At 40.6% G+C, this 23,982-nt stretch overlaps 1 protein-coding gene across 1 annotated transcript; it reads left to right on the top strand.

Annotated features, from left to right (window-relative positions):
• Window positions 1–4,533: 4,533 nt before the first annotated feature.
• Window positions 4,534–23,868, top strand: epc2 (enhancer of polycomb homolog 2 (Drosophila)). The gene is made up of 14 exons (XM_017715528.2): window positions 4,534–4,937; window positions 9,874–10,033; window positions 11,842–11,987; window positions 13,026–13,232; window positions 14,276–14,424; window positions 14,967–15,096; window positions 16,118–16,330; window positions 16,432–16,515; window positions 17,191–17,330; window positions 18,235–18,578; window positions 21,519–21,655; window positions 21,903–22,041; window positions 23,077–23,347; window positions 23,640–23,868. Exons 1-14 carry the CDS (start codon window positions 4,785–4,787, stop codon window positions 23,710–23,712), a joined length of 2,346 nt encoding a protein of 781 aa, XP_017571017.2. The 5' UTR covers window positions 4,534–4,784; the 3' UTR covers window positions 23,713–23,868.
• The last annotated feature ends 114 nt before the right edge of the window (window positions 23,869–23,982 follow it).

The following is a 23,982-nucleotide window of genomic DNA, read 5'->3' as shown; positions in this document are numbered from 1 at the left end:
TGTGAGGCGACAGCGCTACCCACCACACCACCGTGCCGCCCTGGATGGACATTATTAACTCTTTAATTGAAAAAAAGCAGGGAGAAATTGATTTTCTGTGATATGGGCCATTTAATCAAAGAATATATTACTTACTATCCCTGTTGTCGGAACAAAACCTCATATCTCCATTGTTGTTGTTGTTTTTCAGTTTTCGACAGGATTTGAAAGTGCCTGTTTCCCTTTACATTGTGTGTAAATTTCATGATGATTGGACCAAAGGAAATCACCCAAAATTACTCTGAAAAAAACTCTGCTTCCATTGACTTACATTCAACATAAAGCAGGTTTTTTCCTTCTCTTGTAAAGTTACCAATTTGGAGATATGAAGTTTTCTTCTGACAACGGCGATATAATAATAATAAAAAAATCAGCTTGCTTTCACACTGTTGTCCTGTAGTGCAAGTCAGTGGAACGCGCTTATTATAGTATACATATATACTTATAGTATTATAGTATCTGCTGTTCTATTTGTTTTTTTTTTCTTCAGCAGATCATATTCACACACTTTTCCTTTGCTTGTATTGTGACACCTCAGCAAATCAACTTTGATTCAGCAGCTCAATCTAGTTTTTGTCATTTAATAGCAGAAACAGTAGTGTTAATATTTCAATGAACAATCTGGTCATAGTGCTCAGATTTTCGCTGCTATCATTTCTTTGTTTTCTGGCGTTTGTGTTGCTTTTTCTGGCCCTGCTGACAGTCCATGCAATGGGAAAGCATCGGCCAAAGCGCAACCATGTGGGTCACAGCCAAGGTCAAACAGCGCCCTCTAAAGGAACAGTGAGTTACAGTGCGCTGGTGTGTGAACAACTGAATAAAACAGGAAAGCAAAGCTGAGAAGGATGAACTTTTTGAGTGATACGATAAAAAAACATTCAGTTTATCTTTTTATCAGTGTGTTTGAAGAAAATGAAATAAAATAAAATTAAAGCGATTTGCATCTGTCTTTGTCTTGATGTCTTTACAGTGAATTTCATTTGAATTTAAATCCCTTTACAGTAAATTAGATCTAAACTGAAGGTCTTCACAATTCATTTAATCTGAATAAAACTTCAGCTTCATAGCAAATTTATTTATTCTGGATGTAAGCACTGTGATAAGGACATGCGAAAAATATGGAACATGAAAATAGGTGTAATTTGCTTTTCTGTCACTCCAGAAGAGTTAGACTCGGTTTAACACACTCATGCACAAGTTTGGGCGCCCCAGGTCAAATTTCATGTTTTGTTGATTCTCTAAGTGAACAAGTAAATAAGTGAATTCTTCCTCTACACAGAACACACTTCTCATTCTAATGCACGAATCCTGTTTATTTATTTGCTGAATGCATATTGGAAGAAAAATAAAACATAGAACATTTTACATTTTATTTTCTCCCAATGTATTAAACTCAGCAAATAAATAAAACATGCCATGTTTAAGTGTGTTTCCTGAAGAAATTGTGAAGACATGTCACTTGAGAGTGTATATATATATATATATATATATGTATATATATATATTCTAGCGGTCATTGGGTGGAAGGCAGGAAACACCCTGAACAGGTCACCTGCACAGGGAGATTCAAAAACATTCATCTGATTTCAAACTGATTCATTTCACTTGTAAATCATTACAGATGAATGCAGTAAACTGTAAATGGTTTAAATGAGCATATAGTTGATTAATTTTACGAGAGCTCAATATGAACCTCCTCCAGTTTTAACATCCACGCCATAGTCAAACTCATCCCATATAGGACTGAGCATGTTGAGTGTTGCTGCACTCACAGCTCTTTCAATGCGATTTCGGAGATCATTCAGTGTTGTGGAACCAACGACGAACGCTCTGAGCTGTTGGAGGGTCACTGCTGACAAATCACACTGCACAGTTATGACGGATTCACTTATCAAAGTGGAGAACATAAGACACTTTCTGCACAGGGGTCTCCATCTCTTCGCAGAGGGAAGGGAGCCGTCTTCCACTGACAGTCAGAAACTCTATGACTCTTTCAATTGGTATGTGATTGGTTCCTAGGTGCCTCACTATTGTAAAAAATATGTCGCTTTGAAATCGGATGAATCTTTTTGAATCAGTGTTGGCAGCGCTGCACAGTCTGCTCAACACGTGGAGCGCAGCGTGTTGTTTTGAATGAACAGCTTCATTTGAAAAAGTTCCTGGACGGTGTGAGTATATAAATCGTAGGCTTTGTCTGTACATGATAGAGTTTTCAATTATACAGTGTGTGTGACCAAAGTACAAGATTTCAGTTTCAGATTTATGTACAACTTAGTTCCAAGTTTAAGTTGAATAAAAACTGGCTTTAAACTCAGGATCACAGATGAGCTCCTTTACTATGTTGATCTGTAGGCCTCTGTTCATAAACATAAACCAGCCAAACTAATTTACTATAAAATGAAATGGTGTTTGTAGAAATTCAGAAAAAAGCCGCGTCAGTCTCGACTGCATATGTGGACATATTTCTATATTGAGCTCTATTTACACAAAGTTAGGTTAGTTCATCATTTATGTTGAACAGACTCTCCCAAAGTTTTACGCTGCTGCGCTGACGTTGAACCGTGTGCTGCACTGGGTCGGTATGACCAACAGGTCAAAACCAGCTCTAAACAAAGTGACCGCTGGGCCCTGATTGGTGCTCTGGCTTTGTGCTTCTTTCGCTTTGACATTTTGCGTTTTTATACACACAGAAACCAAAAGGAACGACAGATTTCTCAAAATGTAGGAGGAAAAAGTCGGATATTAGACTCTGAAATGTAGTGGAGTGAAAGGAAAAAGTCGCCCAACATGGAAAAACTTCAGGAAAGTACAGATACTCAAAAAACTACTTAAGTACAGTAACTAATTACATTTACTTACTTACTGTCCACCACTGAGCATATCTAGCTAATACACTTCATTTAAAATCAGCAGGATTGAAATGATTTAACTGTTAAGGTAAACTGCACTCATTTACACCAACAAAGTAATGTTAGTAGATAATTCAGTATGGTATTGGACGAGTAATAAAAAATACATACTCATACTCGGTCTGAAAAAATGGTATCAATACAACTCTAATATTGCTCTGTGATGGACTGGCGACATGTCCAGGGTGTATCCTGCCTTCCGCCCGATGACCGCTGGGGTAGGCTCCAGCACCCCCCCCAAGACCCTGAGGGAGCAGCGGCTTAGAAAATGGATGGATGGATGGATGGATGGATGGATGGATGGATGGATAACTCTAATATATTGTTGTGTTAAGCTACCGGTTTGGCGCTGGTGGCTGAGACTCTGGAGGTGCGGCTAGTCAGAAACCACGCACAAAGGCTCATGGTAGCGCACGACCGCCGACAAAGCGCCCTATTTTTGTTGTGTACTGTTGGCCGTTGTTAATTTGTGCGTTTGTGCTGTGTTGTGTTGGTTGGGGCATGGCTTTGGTTTGGTGATTTTTATGTGGGGAGGGGGGATGGGGGGGCTAGAGGTGACCTCCTCCTTGAGTATCGTGTTCTCTATGTGCCCCTTTGTGCTGGTGCGTTCACTAAAGAGCAGTTCCTGCATGAGAACCGCATCTACTCTTGTGTTTCTTCTTCTTTCGATGCTACAATGTATTTATGTCAATTTCAAATGAAAAGCTTTTTTGTATATTTGCTGCATTTGTACACTAAAAAAGGTAAACATAATGCAGAAACACTCTATTTAAATATTATACAGTATTTACACAATGTAGATAATTACAAGTATTAACGCATGATGTTGTTAAATAATGGGGAAAGTCTGGCAGCAGGTTTTAGGATAAATGAATGCTTTAACCAGTGGGGATTCCACTGATTATTCAATAATTCTTTATAAATAAATACACACACGCACACGCACACACACACACACACACCTAAGCTGCTTCTCCTTCTGGGAGGTGCTGGAGCCTATCCCAGCTGTCATAGGGCGGAAGCCAGGATCATAAATAAATAGTCATCATGTAAACTATGTTATTCAGGGTGGCTTGTTGTGAAATGGTTGATGGCACAGACTCAGATTTCTTTACAGTGGTGGTGATAGGAACCAGGAGGCACCATGTCTACATCACAAGTATAGACAGTTTTATACGCAATGTTGATAAAATAGTGCTGAATCTGAACTTTATCACTAAGCAATGTCAGACATCATGCAGCATATTCATTAGCATTTCATGTAATAATATCTGTGATGGAGCTTTTAGAGGTGGACGTCTGGTTCCCACCACCACCACTGTGAACAACTCTGCCTCTGTAAGTCAGAGCAGAGCACTTCACACCAAACCTCCCTGAACAATTTACCCTAATTATGTACAAAAATTGTGGAAAAGGGGAACCCCGGCGATTTAAGCACTGCAGCTCAAGTTTGAGCCTGTTAATGCATCAGTTTAGCGTTTCGTAACGTTTCCGCGTCGCTGCCGTGCGCCTGAACTGAAGCTGCGCGCGCACCCGCCTCGTGCTCGCGCTCGCGCTCTGCTGCTCTCTGTCTCGCGCTGCCTGCCGGGAGCCCGCTCATGTCCGCCATGTTCTGTGTGGCTCCGAGCGCGGAGCGGCCGAGAGACGCGGCGCCGCACAGGCTCTGACCCGCTCTGAGAATGAGCTCGGCCGCCGCGCTTCCACCGCCAGGGAGTCGGTGAGCTGGACGGCGGAGAGAAGAGGAGTCGGCCGTGCGAGTATCGGCGCGTTTCGGCCCGTTTCTGTCCGCGTTTCCTCCTCGGCGTCGTGCTGCTGTTTGCGTGAAAACACACCGTCATGAGTAAACTCTCCTTCCGAGCCCGGGCGCTAGACGCCGCCAAACCTCTCCCGATTTACCGCAACGGAGACATTCCCGACCTCAATGACTGCGTCTCCATCAACCGGGCGGTCCCGCAGATGCCGACCGGCATGGAGAAAGAAGAGGAGTTGGTAGGTTAACGCTTTAAAGACATCTTTATTTTGGAGGATGTCGAGCTTTCATGGCAGGCTGTTGGTATTCACCATCGCTTCTTACGCCACTTCTAATGCGTAAGCGCCATTCGCTACGCTAGGTGCGTAGAAGGAAGATGGCGAGGGTGGGTTTTTTTTGTTTACGCCAGCGTTGTTTGCGAAGGGTACGTACGCAGGGCGCCTCTCTGGGCGTTCTACGGCGCAAAACGCGTCGTGAATGGCGTAATGGCGTAGCTACGTCACCTTGTAGCTGCTCGGGGCCGCTTTTTTTGAAAAGCGGAGCCGGTTAAGCTAAGCTAAGCTGGCGAGCGTCTAACGAAGGAATACGTTAAATGTATTCAGTTTATTCGTCGTCCACATGCTCCGTTTTAAGCACGCCTTTATATATTTTACCATATTTTCTGTTTAATTTATCAAGGAAAACAAACCTGGTCGTTAAGTTTAAGTTCGGTTCCGCGTTAGCGTGCTAGCCGTTAGCTGGATTTGCTAGCCTGGTTGGCTAACTGAGATGATTTCCCGGAGGTTTTATGATTTATGTGAAGCAGATTTTCTAATTAGGTTATTTGTATATGCGAACGGTTGGCTTACACTATTTGTACAAGCGCGTTAGACTCTTATTCGACAGTTTCTTATTCGAATTCTCCCGTCCCACTTTAAAAAGACCGGCTCATTTAAGGTGGAACGGGAGAATTCGAACAAGAAGCTGGCGAATAAGAGTCTAATGTGCTTGTCTGCTTTTCTTAAGCTTAAAATTTGTTTGCAGCTCTTTAGATATTCGCCTCAGTGAAGAATCCCAAAGCCCATCATTTCCTTACTGATCTGAACCACAGTATAGGACAGCCAATCAGAGTAGGAATAATTTACATATAGGTAATAAAGCCTGTTTAATTATAAGGGGTTAGATGAGGTTGGAAAATGACAATGAATTGTTTTTGGCATGTACAATAAAACAAACATCATACGTTGGCCTCTTAAAAAAATAAAGCAAAAACTGCGGTTTTGTCTGGATTTTCAGTTTTTTGATTCCGTCACTGAGTGAAGAACTTCTGCTGCGCTGAGCCAGTGGGCAAAATGGTGAAGGAAATGAAACTGTGGTTTTGGCGCCACTGAAAAATTTCCAGATGCTTCACCTGATATTATGTCAGCAGATGCCCAAGAAGGTTCTTGCGATCACTTTTTTTTCTCCCTTACGTTAAAGTGATGAAGTGGAAACATGGAATCGTTAACAGTCACAGACGTTGATGTCAGATAACGTAAATACCGTAAATAAACGAGAAGCTTTTTGAGCCTTACAGGGTTTCATGACATGGACCAAATCTCGTATTGCAATTATTTTGCTACGTATTGCAATTGCAGGGATGTCTTAAAGGCTCCATGTCCTACAAGTGCTGTCTTTGATGTCTTTTTATAACATCTGTGTGGCTTTATGTACCAAAAATAGGACTAATTCATTATTATGTGATCATTTATCTTTTATCTTTCTTTATGCTTTAAAATGAAATGAGCTGTTTTTCTTACTGTGTCAATAACAGGTAAATGAGGCCTGTTCTGATTGGCTGTCCTGTACTGTGCCTCTTTCAGAAAGCACTCAGCTTTAAGCACTCAACACTCCATATAACTACAGTGTAAATGGGCAGGTCTGAGCTACTGTAGACTGAAGAGGGAGATATGGAAATGAGTCTCAGAAACAGTGAATTCAAAATGGGCCGTTTTTGCAGTTTAGTTTTCTATGGACTGGAGAGTGAATGGTACGTTTGGAAACATATATTACCTTAAATTCCTTAATTTAAAAAAGGGATGGAGCTTTTTAATGATATTGACCTCTTAAAGTATCATTGGAAAGAAGGACTTGCGTTGTTTTGACCAAAATTACTTAAGTTTGTTAGATCACATGAATGCCTGGGTTCATCGAAACACCCACAGAAACGTGTCTGTGATTGGCCATGTTAGGGGGCAGTCGTGGGCTGGAGGTTAGGGATCTGGCCCTGTGACCGGAAGGTTGCCGGTTCGATCCCCAGGGCTGATAGTCCATGACTGAGGTGTCTTTGAGAAAGACACCTAACCCCCAACTGCTCCCCGGGCGCCGTGGATAGGGCTGCCCACCGCTCCGGGCAAGTGTGCTCACTGCCCCCTAGTGTGTATGTGGTGTTTCACTTCACGGATGGGTTAAATGCGGAGGTGGAATTTCCCCGGTTGTGGGATCAAAAAAGTATCACTTGCTTACAGCACTCAGATGCTTATATATTTGAATTGTGATTGCATGCAGTAGCCTAGTGGAGGGTGAAGTGGTGATAGTCATTGTAATTGTGATAGTCACATCACACTGTTTTTCTGAGCATCTCATCAGAACATAAAGAATATCGAACTGCATGGTTCACTCTGCTAAGAGAGTAATTAGTCCTGTTTAAGTGGATTCACTGCTGTATGGTATGTGAAAGATCATTGTGCTTAGTTTTTTTTTTTTTTTTTTTTGTTTTATATAAGTGTGGCACTGGTAACTAATCAAACCTCAGGGAAACAAACCCAAAATATCATGATGTATCAGAATGTCTTGAAGCATCATGGATTTTTTTAAAAATGTCATCATATTTGTCCTGTATCACCCACCTGTGTAGCAGCCATCTGTAATATCAGACCTGCAAAGGCCAGTTTTACTGTAACCGTATTATTCAGTCTGATATAATCTGACTGACTCAAATACGTGCCAACAGTAACTGCTCCAAATTGCTGTATGTTGAAAGATGATTTCACATTTTTCCACTTGAATTTTAAATAGAGTTATCAGATGATTTATTCGCTGTAACTCAGTTTGGCTGCTCCTGTTGTTAAGAGTAATGTCAGGATGGAGAGGAGGTCAGTATGAGGTACTGAACTGGGTATAGTGGAAATGCATGGTAATAGCTGTGCTTGTTGGGTGAAAGAAGGTGGCAGTGTGGAAAACATTTCACGGAATTTCGTCAGATTAAGTTTGTGTCAGCTCTGTCCTCTTGGTAGACATGTGTGACCACACATACAGTATAAACCGGGCAAATGGCAGCTGTGACAATGAGCTATTATTACTGTAATTATTATGGGTTAAGCTGAATAGTTCGACTTGAATTGTGTTGATTTTCAAATGTTCACATCAGCCAAAATGGGTCAAATTCGGCTAAATTAATTGAAAATCACTGGTTTGAAAAGCTGGCAAAGTGTAATGATACAGTATAAATTATTAATTCGATCGAAAATATTTCACGGCAGGAGCTTTGGTAGAAATGTGCCTTGAGCAAATTTTCATGTTTGAGTCTCCGCACGATTTAGCAGCAAGCAGAGGAACAAATTTGAAAATGTCTTATTATTCAAAATAAGCTGAGGAAGTTTTGTAGCTTTTGTCTTGGATGAAGAGCACGTAATGAAGACTGCTTCTTCAGATGAGCTGAACCTAGAGCTAACTGATACAACACTGCATGCTATCTTTGACTTCTCAGTCATGTCTTAAACAACACGCTCACGTCCAGGCGCAGTGTGCTATTATACATACATGCACACAAATATGAGCAAAACTAACAGTTTACAGTCTTGTTAAACAGTGTTTCACGTAGTTATTAGTCTGTATATTTTCTCCGGCTTACTGTGATGAAATTGAGTGATCAGTGTTCAGTTACTCGCGCCTCAAACGGTTAACCTAGTGCTCAAGTACCCATACACATCTCTGCCCTTCAGGCCATGGATGGCTTCAGCATATGAATATGATCTGAACATCTTTGAGGAGCTGCTGTTTGAGCATTAAGGAAGTCGTGGAATCAAAGCAGAGCTTTTCTGACAGCACTGACTGAGGTCACATTCACACTTGATGCTAATCTGTGTCCTGTTATCCGATCATAAGAGGACAGCGCCGAGTACAGATGTGAACGTGGTCTGATGCGCCTGGAGACACTTTATGATCTGATTGCCCAAACCACCTTCAGTGGAGGTCGTCAGGGATGCATATGACCACGTATCATTCACAATATAAAGGCTAAAGCGTCTTTGTGTCTTTGACAGCAGAAGATCCTTCTTAATCAGCTGTCGTTCATAGCAGAGAAGGGAGCAGCTGGGAAGCTTCGTTTTCGTCTGTTCTGCCGTTACGTTAGCGGTTCGTGTGGTCTAAATGTTTGTAATTGCCCTTTTATTTACATGAACATGAACCAACAGTAGGTTTTCGTCTGATCACAAATGCAGTGAGAGTTTCTTGACAAATGTGGATGGCATACTTCCTCTTATCATGAAGTTCGATCATTTGACACACAGTAAAATGCCTTGCTGTCCACTTATGATGAGGTTCTTTTGGGATGGATGTTAATACCAAGTGTGAACAGGGCCAGAGTGGCATAGATTTTTAAACAACCCTAATCAATAATAAACCTTTTAAAATGGTTAAAAAAGGTGATCAAATGATCAGAATCATTGGCATAGCCAGCTGCTAACAATATGGTGTCTTGCAGTCCACTTCTTTTAGTGTTGCCAGTGAATGACAGAAACTTAACAGTTCAGTTCATCATATTGCATCACACTGACCCAAATTCTGAGGCGCTGTTGGTTCCAGCCTCAGCCTTGATGCCCTTTAGGCATTTTCATTGCTCTAAGATAAGTATAAATTTTAAAAACTATGAGCTGACTTATAGTTAGTTATTAAGATATAAATGTTGTTGTAGTTGGGCTTTTCCTTTCCTTAAAAGTTTCAGTTGAGTGGACACAAAATGCAACAGTATACATAACTAACATTGCGTGTTGTAAACGTTTAATATGGCAGGATTCACAGCATGATCGGTGTACGTGTTGCGATTTTGATTCATATCTGCATTTTTACAGTGGGAATATTAATAACATGACTAGATCAGCTCTGCTTATGTCTACAGCAGACAACGTTTAACACCTCCTCCCTGTTCTCCCACAGGAGCACCATCTCCAGAGGGCTATCTGTGCCCAGCAGGTTTTCAGGGAGAAGAAAGAGAGCATGGTCATCCCTGTTCCTGAGGCTGAGGGCAACATCAACTACTATGACCGCCTGTACAAGGGAGACTTCCGCCAGCCCAAACAACTCATACATATCCAGCGTGAGTAACTCTGTGTCTGTAACGCTCTTTTTCTCTAAAGTCACACTGAAGTGGCAAATCATTTGTGAATAACATTTTTAAGGGATGGGATTATGTAAAATTATGTATAAGCAATATTTTGGGTTTAAATGTAGTTTTGATTACTGGAGGTCCAAGTACTGATATCTTATTATTTAATTATTATTTCTGTTGATTCTGTTAATAAGCCCAATGTTAAGACTTGTTTATACTTTGTCTGATTTTATATACAAAAGAAACTGCATGTTTTCTTGAGAATTCTGAAAATGATGGCACCACTAATGATTTTCTGTGTTGTATGAACGCATTAAGAATAGAGCTGACGAAGCTCTGTTGTCATGGTTGCAGTTAATGCAAATGTGCATGAAAATCAGGGCTACAACAAGTATCCTATGATATTCTGTAACTGCAGGATTCGAAAACAGAAAAGCCACTCAAATAACTGACAGAGGTATGGCCTTTAGATCCGTTCTGACTTCGGACAACTATGTGGATAGTGTTTACTTCAGCAGCGGTTTAGAAAAAAGCTTGATGGAGCTCTGCTGTCAGCACACAGTGTCACATTTTAAATCCGCTGTAAAACTGTTTAAATAGAAAATAAAACTAGAAAAGGAGCTCATATTCCAGCCTGATGCAGTTACGTTACAGAACGTTCAGAGGAAGGTTAGATGGTGGCTTCCGATTTACTCAGTGTTGCATCTGGTGTGAACTCTCTCGCGGACACTCTCTCGCGCGTTTGTATGCTCTCTTGTGCTATCTCGCTTGCATGCGCTCTTTCTCTCTATCTCTCTCTCATGCTCTTGCCTGCTCTATCTTACTTACACGCTCTCTCTTGTGCGCGCTCTCTCACACACTCTCTTTCGTGTACATCCACAGAGCACAAATAACTCTCTCTCTGTATTATTTCATGTTTACATGCATTCATGCTTCTGGTCTACTGTAATTCCGCTTGAGTCGCTGAGAAACGTGTGTCCTGATAAGTGTTGGGTTGTATCTCCTGTTTTATTGCCTTCAGACAGTCTCCAAATGTTACCAAGTTAAATGGCTTTACCAGGAGGCAATGTTGCAAGTGACGCTTTTTTTGCTGCCTTGTCCTGCGTTATTTCAAGTTTTTAAAAAAAATCTAAACATTTAATTCACCCATTTCGTCACCAGTTGCATGATAAACAAGTAAACAAGTGATAGATGATAAAAACATTGTTTACATTGTGTTTGCACTGAGATGGAGTTGCTTTTAATCTCATTGTACTGTGTATAGTGACAAAGGCATTCTATTCTATTAAAACATAACGTGATATTGTAAAGTGGAGTGGTCAGTGTTGGCGAAACAGAAAGCTGAAACTGAACCTGTACTGTGGTTCTTGAGACTGTAGTATTTTGGCTACGTTAATGATAACTTGGTTAACGGCTTGGATGTGCCACACAGCACAGCCCTGTTTACAGGCTAACTGTTGCTAAAATTACACCTGTTTAGAGTATTCCTTTGCGGAGGAGAGTGCAAAGTCGAGTGAATGATGTTAGTGTAAAACCCAAAAGCTATGATGTTTAGTTTTTCTCAGCTTTCTCCTAGATCTGGTTTTTCCTCTCTTTACATCAAGGCCACCTGTTGTTGAACTCCCAAAGCACCAATCAGTGATAAATGAGTGGAATGTGTTTATTTAGGCATTCAGACGTGGAATAGAAATTTGATGCATCATAGTTGTTTTCCTATTTTGGAAAAAATGTTTGAAGTAAATCCCTGGTTCACTGTCAGATTTGAGGGTGACCTTTGATTTGTTTGTGTCCCTCAGCGTTTGGTCTGGACAGTGAGCAGCCAGACTACGATATGGACTCGGAGGATGAGACACTTCTAAACCGACTCAACCGCAAGATGGAGCTCAAACCTCTACAGTTTGAGATCATGGTGGACCGACTGGAGAAAGCCAGTGCCAACCAGGTAGTGAAATGCACTTCACAGTCCCAGATTATAGATTTTGGCATCAGACTTGACCACATCGAGCTGCACAGAAGGGATTTTACACATTATGTTCTAAAACATGTCGCCTAGAACACCACATTGAATCTGCTTTCCAAGCTTTTCAGGAAGGGGTGCTGTAGTGCATAAACTCAGACATAACTAAAAGCTCTCTGCTCTACCTTGGAGACGAATACAGCTGAGCTGTCAGTGCAGTGGTGACTGCTCAAGTACAGGACATAGGACTACCAACTTTTTGGTGGAGTAAGATTTCACTAAGATTTCTCTTTAAGCTCAGTTGTATGTTTTAAATCCATTTTTTGGCTGCGTACCCATTACCAGGCTGAAGTGGGAAAAGTCTTTTTTTTTTTTTTTTTTTTTTTTATTTCTAATGTGACTGTGATGATGTCAGTGACTGTGTGGACACGCAAATCTGATATTTTAAAATCTGATCTGAGCCACTTTCATATGTGGTCCTAGATTGGTTCTTCGACATTGACGTTTGTGTCACTTAACCATCATGTTAGAGATCAGATCGGAGTAAAAAATCAAATTTGACGTATTATAACGTAATTATAGCAGAGTTTTTCATGAGAGCCACTTATTTTCACAACATTTCACAAACGTTATTTAAGCCATTTTAATGCAATTAAAATTTCATGTCACATCTCAAAATATTACTCATTTCTCTTCTGCAACAGTTCTGCTGTTAGCTAGTCAGTGATTGACCACATTGCTTGTCGGATTAATTGGTTGTTATAATAATGTAAATAATCTACTCAGTTCATCCAACAAAATCTTAATTGGAACCACAGCAAAGTAACATGCTCCTTTTATGTCTGGTGTCCTTGAGAGCCTCTAGAATTAGATAGTCACAAGTTTTATTTTGCACTGTAACTTAGTTTTAGCTGAAACTTGAGCAACTTTATAGGCACATAAATATCCTTCAGGCTGCCTTTTCCCTGCTTTCACCATGCATGCTGGTATCTCTTACACTATCCTAATGTATCTTCTTTCTAGCTGGTCACACTGCAGGAGGCCAAGTTGCTGCTGAATGAGGATGACTACTTGCTCAAGTCGGTGTATGACTATTGGGTGAGGAAGAGGAAGAACTGCCGGGGTCCTTCGCTCATCCCGCAGGTCAAGCAGGAGAAACGAGACGGTTCCACCAATAACGATGCCTACGTGGCCTTCCGGCGGCGCACAGAGAAAATGCAGACCCGCAAGGTAAAGTCATGCCTGCCAGAATTACCTTCAGTTCTTTTATGGAGGATTAGCTGCATTCTTTCTTTTAGAGGAATAGTGAATTGCACACTATGTTGGTCATTTTGTAGCATGGCTCAAATTCTCTTCAGTAAATCTTGTGCAGCCTCTGCGCAGTAGTGCTTCTTCCACTGAGGAATAATGGATTCATGATAGATGATAGATGTCCTAGTCGAACCAGAAGAAGGCCTGCTACCAAAGATAAGCACAACATTCTACAGAAGTGCTCTACTTACGCTCACTGTCAAACATTTGATGACGACTGAATGTCTTTTCAGAATGTTTTTAATTAGTGCAGCATATAGGTGTACTTGTGACACTACACATGTGACAATACCACAGGTGACCATTTCCATTCTTTTCAAAGGGGGCTGGGCATCATATTTAGCGTTTATGATGCGCTTGTATATAGTTCTTTGTTTTTATTGTAACAATAAATGCTGCATACCTTAAACATCACGATGGCTGTCTGGGGCCTGTCTTGTTGCTCCGACACAGGGGCGTCAGGGCTTGTTCGAAGCTCCGTATACTGAGGAGCACATTGCACGTTGTTTTGTTCAGATTGTTTCGAGCTAGTGAGAGTTATTACAGAATATTTGAGGCCTCTTTCGAGTGAATCTCCCTGTAATTTCATCACTATTTGTTTGCTGAGCTTCACACATTGAGGACAAAACATGAAAAATGCGATAACTTTTGCACAGGCTGTGTTTCTTGTGTGCATGTGTCCCAAGTACATTAAATTTAGGAAATTTACTGTGTATTAGAAATGCAGAAGTCTGTTGTATGTAGTGTTAACTTATTTACACTTAAAATCAACAAAACGTCAGGACTGAGGACTAAATTCAGAATAAGCATATCCATCAGTGCTTGAAACATGTTTTAATGTGTAAACAAGTTCAGTGTGATGTTACTCACCTCACTGAAGGGTTTTTATTCACAGTTTCTGAGAGAGATAAGTGGCTGGATTTGTGAACCTGCAACTGAACCCAGTTTCTTTCTCTTTGCAGAACCGGAAGAATGACGAGGCATCCTATGAGAAGATGCTGAAGCTGAGGCGAGAATTCAGCCGCACCGTCACTATCCTAGAGATGATAAAGAAGAGGGAGAAGAGCAAGAGGGAGCTGCTCCACCTGACACTGGAGGTGGTGGAGAAGAGGTACAAACAGCACTCACTTCAAACATGCACTGTTCTCCTTTGGAATCTGTGGCTTATATGTGCTCGACTAAGCTTTTAGTCTCTAACCACTTCCACTCAGCCTGGTTTTATTTGATTAGAGTTATTTTTAATTTGATGTTTGTCATTGTTTTACATTTATTCTTTTTGTTATCCGGTTAGTTTTTAGTTAATGCTGAGTTATTGCCTTGCATTTTTCTTTTTTTTTTTTTATTTTGTCCCGATTTGATCTGTTATTAGTTTTATTAACTTATTAATTTTGTAATTTTAAGTTTATTTAATCATTTATTTTTATATTGGTAAATTTACTATTATGATTATTATTTTACTAACATAATAACATGGTTACTGATAACACTGTAAATGTGGGTCACCTTCAATGTAATCAGTTTAAATAAAGGTTTATTGTTTGATTTACTTGAGTTTTATATAAGAGTTTAAAGAATGTCTATACAAACTCAACTTTGAGAAAACAGTATTATGTTGCTGAAACAATGACCAAAAATCACCTGTTGCATTTGCAGGTACCAGTTGGGCGACTTCTCTGGAGATGTTCTGAGCGAAGTCTCTGTGCCTCTGGCAGAGAAAACAGTCTATCCAGCTCCTATATGCCTACCAAATGGAAATAGGCATAAAACAGAAAACAAGATCAAGGTGAAGTCTCTTTTCTGTAATTAGATTTGAGGGTCAAATTATTTGGATCTGAGCTCATTTACACAAAAGGACAGAGAAAGGTTTTGGCTTTTATGTGACAACATACTACATATTCGATAACTAATTTCTAAGCATCCAGGGTCACATATTGCAAATACTTAATGCAGTACCTAAGTCAGGACGATACTAAATCAGTATTTTTGATTTAAACTTCAGTTGCTCTGAATTGGGAACTCAGAAAGTGAGTAGTGGTTGGGCAGGGGGAAATCTTGGAGTGCATTAAATGTTCAGAGTATGTGGTATGTTTGCTGAGAACATTGGATTTCAGGATTAACAAGTGTGGTAACAAGATTCTTGAGCAACAAAACATTCTCTCGTAAGTGGGTATCCAAAAGGCACTTGTTAGTCTCTCATCATATTGATAATGGATCATTAAGAGACACCCCGAACCCCCCCGTGTAATCTCTTAAAAACCTTATATTTCTAATAAATGTTTTGCAGAAAATCTCACAGTACGATAGGTTTTGCTTAACCTACAACATTAAGAGGATATAGTCAGGTCGAAGTTTCTTACACATAAAATACAGTTTATATATGTATATAAAATCAGTCAGTTGAATCTGTTGGGATTGATTGACCTGATAATGGGACCACATGACCACAAACTCAACTGCGCAGCTCTCAGAACTGAAATCAAAACAACTAATGGCCCGTTTTGATTTCAGTTCTTAGAGCTGCACAGTTGAGTTTGTTATTACTTTTTGGAATATTGTGGATTATATTGAATAGAACTACAGAAACCTTTCCCCATTATCAGGTGTTTTATAGCATGACATCTGTGTTCAGTTCACAGCGTGCATCGTCCCTCAGCCTCCTTATTAAAAGAAATATTAACATGCATAATGTGACACCCATAATATTTGCACACCATGACATAGTGTTCTGTAATATGTGAATGAGGTGCAGGATACACTAAATTGTGTGGATTCAAACTGATTACGTTTTCCTCTTCTCCCCTCAGTCACACAAGTCTGTGCCCAAGCACCACCCGCACAACGTCACAGTCAAGGTAGAGCCTCATTTTGACTTTGTCCGGCCCCACAAGAAGTACACGCGGAGGCCTAAGCTGGAGACACTGCGTCCCCCAAGCCGACCTGAGCGCCCACACACCGTCAACAACGCAGACATCAAACAGTACGACTTCCACAGCTCCGGAGAGGAGGACTACCTGCTGGTGAGTCTTCCCACTGACCCTGTATCAGTCATGATTGTGGTAGCTTAAAAACATTCGCTCCTTCCATGGTTGATGTAACTTACTCTTCCTCTCTCTGCCAGTCTCCGTCCTCTGAGCCAGATGAGGAGAACGACCCTGATGGAGCCTTTGTTTTCAGACGGCGAGTTGGCTGCAGTTACCTTGCTGTAAGTTGGCCCAGTTAAAAGAATGGAGAAAGTCCTTTATACCTTTTTGCCTCAAACATCCAACAGTCAAGACGTATTTTGTGTCTTGCGGTTTGAGTCGGTTGACGGAGGTTTTTGGGAGACGTTTACAGAGAAGATTAGCGGTCTTTGCCTTGTACCTCAACAGTGTAAAATGGGAGCGAAAAAGCAGCAACTGGGGCAAAATTGTGTAAATTAGATTTTTCTTTTTTGTAGAGTTGCTTATGTGGTTTGTGATACTGACATGCTTTTATTTCTGAAAATGAACAAAAGTACAGACAAAGCTCATGCATTTGGATGGTCCCTGTGATGGTTACACACAGTATTTTTTCTGCATGTCTTTGCTGATCATCTGCATTTGAGGCAAGAGTAATAATGAGTGAACTTGTTAATGTGTCATGTCCTACATACCGTTTCTACAACTTATAGTTGAACAGACAGACAGAAATGTTCCAAAACTTCATGAAATAAAATCTTTTAACATTACAGGAGAAGGCAAAACCTTAACTTTACGTTAAAGTTACTATTTTGGAGGTTTTATTTTATTATTTTTATACAGCAGCAGTATTCTGTTTTTCCTATTGTGGTTATAAGCGTTTTGTGTTTTATTGTGGGGTGTAAGTAATAATTTTGTTCTGCCTGTTTGTGTGTGTGTAGCCTCTTTCTGAGCAGAGCAGCTCTTCTCCGGTGGGTCTGGCTGGAACTAATGCTATGTGGCAGCGGAACGCCCTCACGGCTCTCTCCGTTCCCCGACGCTGTGTAGGAGTGGCCCGCAGACGACTGGGCCGAGGTGGCAGGTTAGCTATCCTTCCTTTATCACCTCTCTACGTTTTGACATTTGGCCTTTCTCTGCTTCTTATCCACTAATTTCTTCTGTACATCATCATGTGTTTTTATCATCATATGTTGTTATAATAGAGCTTGTTTACATATATCAGTTTTAAAGGCATGGTGAGCAATGCCAGTTTTATTCTAATGGACAAAGGTGGCCAAAACTACTGATTTTGGCTCCAAATCAATTGATCCAAATTGAAATTGATCTCAGGGGAAAATTAAGATTCAAGAAATATGTAGACTATAAACACTTCAATGTTTAACTATCAAGCCTGGTATTTATTCTTGCCACACACACTTTAGTTTTTTTTTTTTACTGCTAATGCTAATGACATGTTAAAGTCAAAACAAGTTTCCGAGTAGGAAAATCCAATTGAATGGCAATCCAACTGTTAAATCCCTGTTCGGAAAGTCAGAGGCTCTCAGGAATCCAAGTTGCAGTTCCATCACGTCACTTGGTGGCTCTCAAGTAAGAACTAATTAATAGCCAGTTTTAAGTAATCTTGATGCAAAATAATATCTAATCTTGGCCAGATGAACTTGTCCTCCTCTTGAGTGTGTATGTGTAGTGTGTAATGTGCCAACAGCAGTCAGTTCAGGACACGAGTACTCACATCAGCCTTGTAGTATCTGTTAAGGGTGTATGTACTTCATTACAGTACTTAAATGTTTTATGAGATCACTATTTTGCACAAAGACATGGCTCATTTGACAAATTTTAAAATATTTTGTTTCTGCTTCAAACGAATCTGTGAAGTGTGTATCCTGTGCTATTTACATGTTACATGTTGTTTACATGCATTAGTGGACCACTGATCTCACTGTGATTGGGGTTTTTTTCTTTTTCTGTTTCTTCAAATGTGAAAGGCTGCTTCTGGACCGATCTTCAGCGGATTTGGACCGAGCCCTCAGACATTTGGACCCTGGTGCATTTTGCCCATTTGTTGCCCCCAGCGACGCCTTCCCCTTAAATACGGACACACACATGGACACGTGCACGAATGCACACGATCCCGCCCCATTCAGGACACACCCTCAGCGCTCCCTGGCTCAGCTCCTCACAGACATCCAGGCCTGTAGGTGGCGATACTTCCAGACACGATCCCTCCACCAAAACCAGAAAGAAGAAAGTGGGAAAAAAGCCCTTCAGGAGGATGACAGGAGAGGAGGAGGACCGATTGTGACGAGTAGTTCCAGAAACGCCGTCTTAGGTGGAGTACAATGTTCCAGCAGTATGACTGGCTGTTCGTTAATTGTAGAAAACAAACTTGTATTTAGGGCTGCATTTGTCATAAATTGGCTCAGTTTAAAATAATAGTTTGCCAAAATCAGATTTACAGCTTTCTCATTTCACAGGCTTTGACTCTTTAGTTGTGCTGGAGCTACAGGGTAATGAAGCTGGCCAAATCTCAATTGTTCAAATGAAAAAAGGCTACACAGTGATGAGGGAGTTTGACTGCTCTTCCAGAAAAGAAGACCATGATTTAGTTGACTGCCACCAACTACTTTTTTTTTTTTTTTGTCAACCGACACAAGGCCTGACTAATCAAAGGAAACATTGGATAAAGTCAGCTTGAAGTCAAATTTGTTAGATGTTCCTGGACATATTAACCTGAGATGTTTGCCCACCTCAAAAACATTATGAGTTTTGAGTTTTTGCACCAGCTGTTAATAATTTTCCTACTATACCCACCTGTCACAGAGCGAATTCTGAATCGTCTAAATTTCACTATATTTACATTGGTGATAAACAGTCAATCAGAGAGGTTTAATGGGACATGCATTCTTGTAGAGAAACTTAGCAAGTCAGAATTGTTCATAGTGGTGGAGATGGAAACCATGTGTCTAAAGACTTTACTTTAGTCATTACATGAAGCATTTCACAACCGTTCATAGTGGTTGTGAAATGCTCCGTTATAGATAAACTTGGCGTTGCTAGTTGTAGTATTGATAGGAACCAGACGTGTGAAGAATTCTTCACAAATGCTTCTAAAAGCTCCCTTACAGAGTTATTACATGAAATTGTCATGAATACAATGCTTGATGCCTTGGATATTATTTTTGGAAGAGGTTTTAGTGTCAGGCTTTGCCTAAAACACATTTCTTTAAACACATACTTTCATGTCTCTAAGGAAAAAATACGAACTTATTTTTTCAGATTCACTCTTATTCCATTGTTTTATTATTCACATATGAGAAATCAGAAGGCACATGTACGTTCACTGGTGGTTTTGGATAGTAGTAACACAGCTGTATTTGTGCTGTAGAAACATCTGGTTTCTGTCACCACCACTGTAAAGAAATATATGTCGGTACATTTTGCTACAGTGAACCATTTCACATCAAACCCCACCCTTAAACATTTAATTATGACAATTAATTATGACAAAAGTTTTGAAAAACTGGTGCCATCCCCTCCTTTAAATAATGGAGAAACTAAGCAAAGTTGGGAACAATTTAGCATGACAACACATTAAATTTTTACAATGGTTAATACATCACACTTTCTTGGAATTATAATTTTTTGTGCCCACAAAGAACCTTTTTTAAACAATGCAAAGTTGGTGAACCCTGGTCACGGTGTTGATGTATCACTGTTTACCTAATTCGCTTTTTAAAGGTACAACAAATACATAAATAAGTAAGCAATACATTTAGTTAGCCAGTTGAGGTCAAGCTTGAGTTGCATTCACTAGAAACATTCTTTCTGCTTTTTCCAAAGTGTGATGAAATGGTAGGTGTTTGAGATGAAAAGCTGGAAACCTTTGTCTTTTGCCTCTGCTCAGCACCCAGAATGCAGTGCTCCACTTAAAAACAGCTCTGAAATTCATCATGTTCCCTCCATGTTCCGTCTCTCCCAAGTTGGATACAGTTTGAGCACCAATCCGCTGCAGGCTTACATAAGTGTTCTATCTCAGCAGAATTACAGAGCAGGATGGTTTTAGCATGAAGCCAGCGTGGCCTCTGCTTCCCATGAAACCTCCGGCCTTTAGCAGAACTGGGAAGTGACTTCACAGTCTGTCCTTCGAGGAAAGTGTGGGAGGGAGTCAGCTCGGACTGCAGCTGTTTACGTTTCCATGTCTGAGCTTAAAAATTAAGCGGTGAAACCATTTGGATTTCAGGCTGTGCTTTAGTTACAGCTGCTCTTGGTCTGTATTGCACACCAGGACTTTAACTGAGAACTCAGGTAGTGAAGTGCAGGTTCACTGGTGTGATCAATTTAGGCCGAATTCCAAGCTGCAGCAGAAATTGAGGATTTTTTGGGGACAGTTTTAGGAAATCTCCCAAATTCTGGTGGAAGCCCTTTTGTGCCATCTAGTGGTGGAACATAATATTGCTATTTTAACGTGTATTAAAGGGCAATCTTTCCCCCCTTTAAAACTTCTACATAATTCACAGGTTGACAAAGTCATTGAGAGATTGAAAATGAAATGGAGCACTGTAGAGAAACATACTGATTTCCTTACAGAGGTGCTGATAGGAACCAGTGGTAATTATGTCTTCATTGCAAATATAGCCATTTTATTTACTATCCACAGCCAGCAGTGAACCTACATATGTCTTTTGAGGTTTTATCTGAAATGTCGATGATGGTAAAATCGTTGTACATCTTAGTTTTCTTTGGAGATTATTTTCCATCACAGTGCCCTGCATGGTCCATTTTAGTCCAAAAGCTTTTCACAAACTATCATGAAACATTGTGTCTGACGTCAGACTGCGCATTCCTAACAGTTTTGTGTAATTACACAAATCACACTGTAAGTAAACACTTCAGATGGCTGGTTCCTGTCACCACCACTGAACAGTTCTGACTGTACATTTCTCTAGAACAGCTATTTTGAGTTATGACTGGAATTCCTGTTATTGGCTCAAACTTTATTGTGCCATAGTAAAATAGACTTTGGGAATATCTGTATTTGAAAAACTGGATAAAAGACCAGAAAGCGATGTATGAATATCAGATGGTTAACAAAGGCTTTAACACATACCAACAAAAATTGCCAGTTTAACTGTAAATTAGTGATCATGCAGCCTCAATCCCTCTTTTCTGTTGTTTGCTGTTCTAATTTCACATAAATAAGCCTTTGCTGTTTCTTGTATTTTGGAAACCACAGTCAGCACTCATTTGCACTTTCTCCATCTCTGTCTAGGTGGGATTACAGAGGAACAGTTTCAAACCCACCAGCAGCAGTTGGCTCAGATGCAGCAACAACAGCTGGCTCAGTTCCAGCAGCAAGGCCTTCAGCAGAACTCAGCTCTGCCCGAACACCCACACTCACATGCCTCTGTATGTATTACACCATATTGTACACTGTACATTGCATATTGTCATTGTGTTTCATTTGCTGTCCACAAGGGGGCCTCAGTGGTTGTGATGTGTTGGTTAATGTTATTAAGAGACAAAAAAAGCATGCTGTGCTGCTTTAGGTTGAGTTGCATCAACGTGTAATCTCTCATCTTTCTCTAAAAATTGACTTGTTCTGCTGAGTCAGCGTGACTAATGTACGTATATTTCATTTATATTTGTTTTGTAGAACACGGCCTCCTTGGACACCGTGTCTAAGACACTAGACTCGGCCAGCGCCCAGTTCGCTGCTTCTGCCGTGGTCAGCACCTCCAACAAAGAGAGCAAGTCCCACAGCCCTGCTGTCAACGGCATCCTTCCGAATTCAGGCAAGCACACAGTACTGTTAAACAGAGGAATGCACTGGAATTTCTTAGCTGATACAATTATTGATTAATTAACTAATACTTTGTTGCAGCCAATATTCATATCAGTAACCAGATGTCTTTTTTGCAAATCTGTACTATAATCTAGTGTAATCCAAAGTTTACACTGTAATTCACAAATGAAGTGTGACAGGTGAGGAGATGAGCATTGATTCATTCTGCATACATTGACAGATAGAAATCAGATGTTTACGTAAATGTGTGCTTTAATTTTATGAAAATATTTTGCAATGTTTAGCAGACTTTCAAAGCCACTTACTACCGTAAGAGTAGAAGAGTGCAACAATAAGTCCCAGACAATCTTATTGGCACCATAAATTAAACAGGCAACCTAAATTCATGAAATTGAACAAAGAAATAGTAATAGTGCATTACAATGTGCAGCACGGTGTTCTCTGTAGAGGGTGTTTTAAATTATTTAAATACCAACCAAACTTGGAAGTTGACACAGGGGTGTTTTTGTATACTTTTGCATTTGACTGTTGTTTTCTAAGTGACAGTTAACACATCCTCTAAAGGGAACAGTTATAAAAAATAAATAACATCTGCCACAATGTTTGCACATGCCGCAGTTTGCCCCCCACAGAGCATTAAAAAAGTAAAAAGCCTTAGAAAACATTCTATTGAACTGCAAAACTCAAATCAGAGTAGTGTTTCAACAGACTTAGTTAAGAGGCTTCTATTATAAGTGTGTTTTAGGTCAATTGGTTTTCTGTTCTTTCACTAAGTACAGGCACAAATGTCCTCAATAATTTTCTGTTAATTGATGGTACAGTGAAGATGCAGCAGATATAGATTAACGCTGAAAAACACTGGAGTGTTTCTGTGAAGAGCTATCCATTCAAAGGCTCTTTAGGGAACTAAAAGTGGTTCTTCTTTGGCATCATGCCAAAGAACTCTTTCAGTACTTTTGTTTTTAAGTGCTTTTACAGTGAATATACAGCTTTTTCACTGGCTTCTTTTTTGGTTTCCCATCAGGCTCCAGACAGACCAAATTCAGCTCCTCCGGCTCTTCTTCAGCCCGGCTGTCGGGGGCCTCCTCCAAACCTCTTCCGGCCGTGCCCCAGTCGCTGCCCCACGGCCACGGGCCCCTGAGCAGCGTGAGTGCAGTGTCGCCCGCCCACACACACCACAACAGCGCCCGACCCTGCGCCCCCTCGCCTCCCGCCTTAAAGCTGGCCACCATCGCCAGCAGCCTGGACCGCGTGCCCAAAGTCACCCCCGCCAGCGCCATCGACAGCATCGGCAGGTACAAGCACCAGCACAGCCCTGTCTTACAAATATATGATTGAAACATGAAAGTTTTCGGTTGTTGATTTCTAAAGTCTACATTTATGAAAAGACGCTCTGGCTTTTGGGGCTTATTTTTTCATTTCACCCTGCAGATCATGTCAATTTTATTGTGCTCCTGTTATTCTGTGTCTGTGTGTGTGTCTGTGTGTTATGCACACACACATTTCTAAACATGTCCACATCTTCATGAATCATCACAGTACCCAGTTCTCAGACATATTCAGTACGTTGCTGTTTTTCTCTTTCAGGGATAAACATGAACCAGAGAGGCTGGCTCTTAATGGAATAGCAGAGACCACTGTTGCCATGGAAGTGACATAGCCTTCCCTTCTTCCATTCAACTCTAAGGACGCTGATGAGATTGTGGGACCTATACATGGACCTCTTGCGTGCAACAGCATATCAAAATATTAAATTTGTGAATATTATGTGTACATTTTGTAAAATTGGGAATTATCACTACCTTGTAAAATAGTATATTTGTATCATTAGTGTCATTTGTTACTTGAATTCTAGATATTTTGTCATCATGCTTTTGCACTTGGGGGGGGGGGGGGGGGGGGGCTGGGGGGGAATCAGCTGGTGGAGCGC

Source organism: Pygocentrus nattereri, chromosome 6, assembly GCF_015220715.1.
Source record: "Pygocentrus nattereri isolate fPygNat1 chromosome 6, fPygNat1.pri, whole genome shotgun sequence".
Lineage (NCBI taxonomy): Eukaryota > Metazoa > Chordata > Actinopteri > Characiformes > Serrasalmidae > Pygocentrus > Pygocentrus nattereri.
The sequence above is the reverse complement of the archived record's forward strand: the minus strand, read 5'-3'. Positions and strand labels throughout refer to the sequence as shown.

What these genes read in the sequence shown, in the direction of transcription:
- epc2 (XM_017715528.2), top strand. Translation starts at nt 4,785, where the DNA reads ATGAGTAAACTCTCCTTCCGAGCCCGGGCGCTAGACGCCGCCAAACCT. An exon ending in ACAACTCATACATATCCAGC is followed by an intron (nt 10,034 to 11,841) that starts GTGAGTAACTCT and finishes TGTGTCCCTCAG; the next exon opens with CGTTTGGTCTGGACAGTGAG. An exon ending in CTGGAGGTGGTGGAGAAGAG is followed by an intron (nt 14,425 to 14,966) that starts GTACAAACAGCA and finishes TTGCATTTGCAG; the next exon opens with GTACCAGTTGGGCGACTTCT.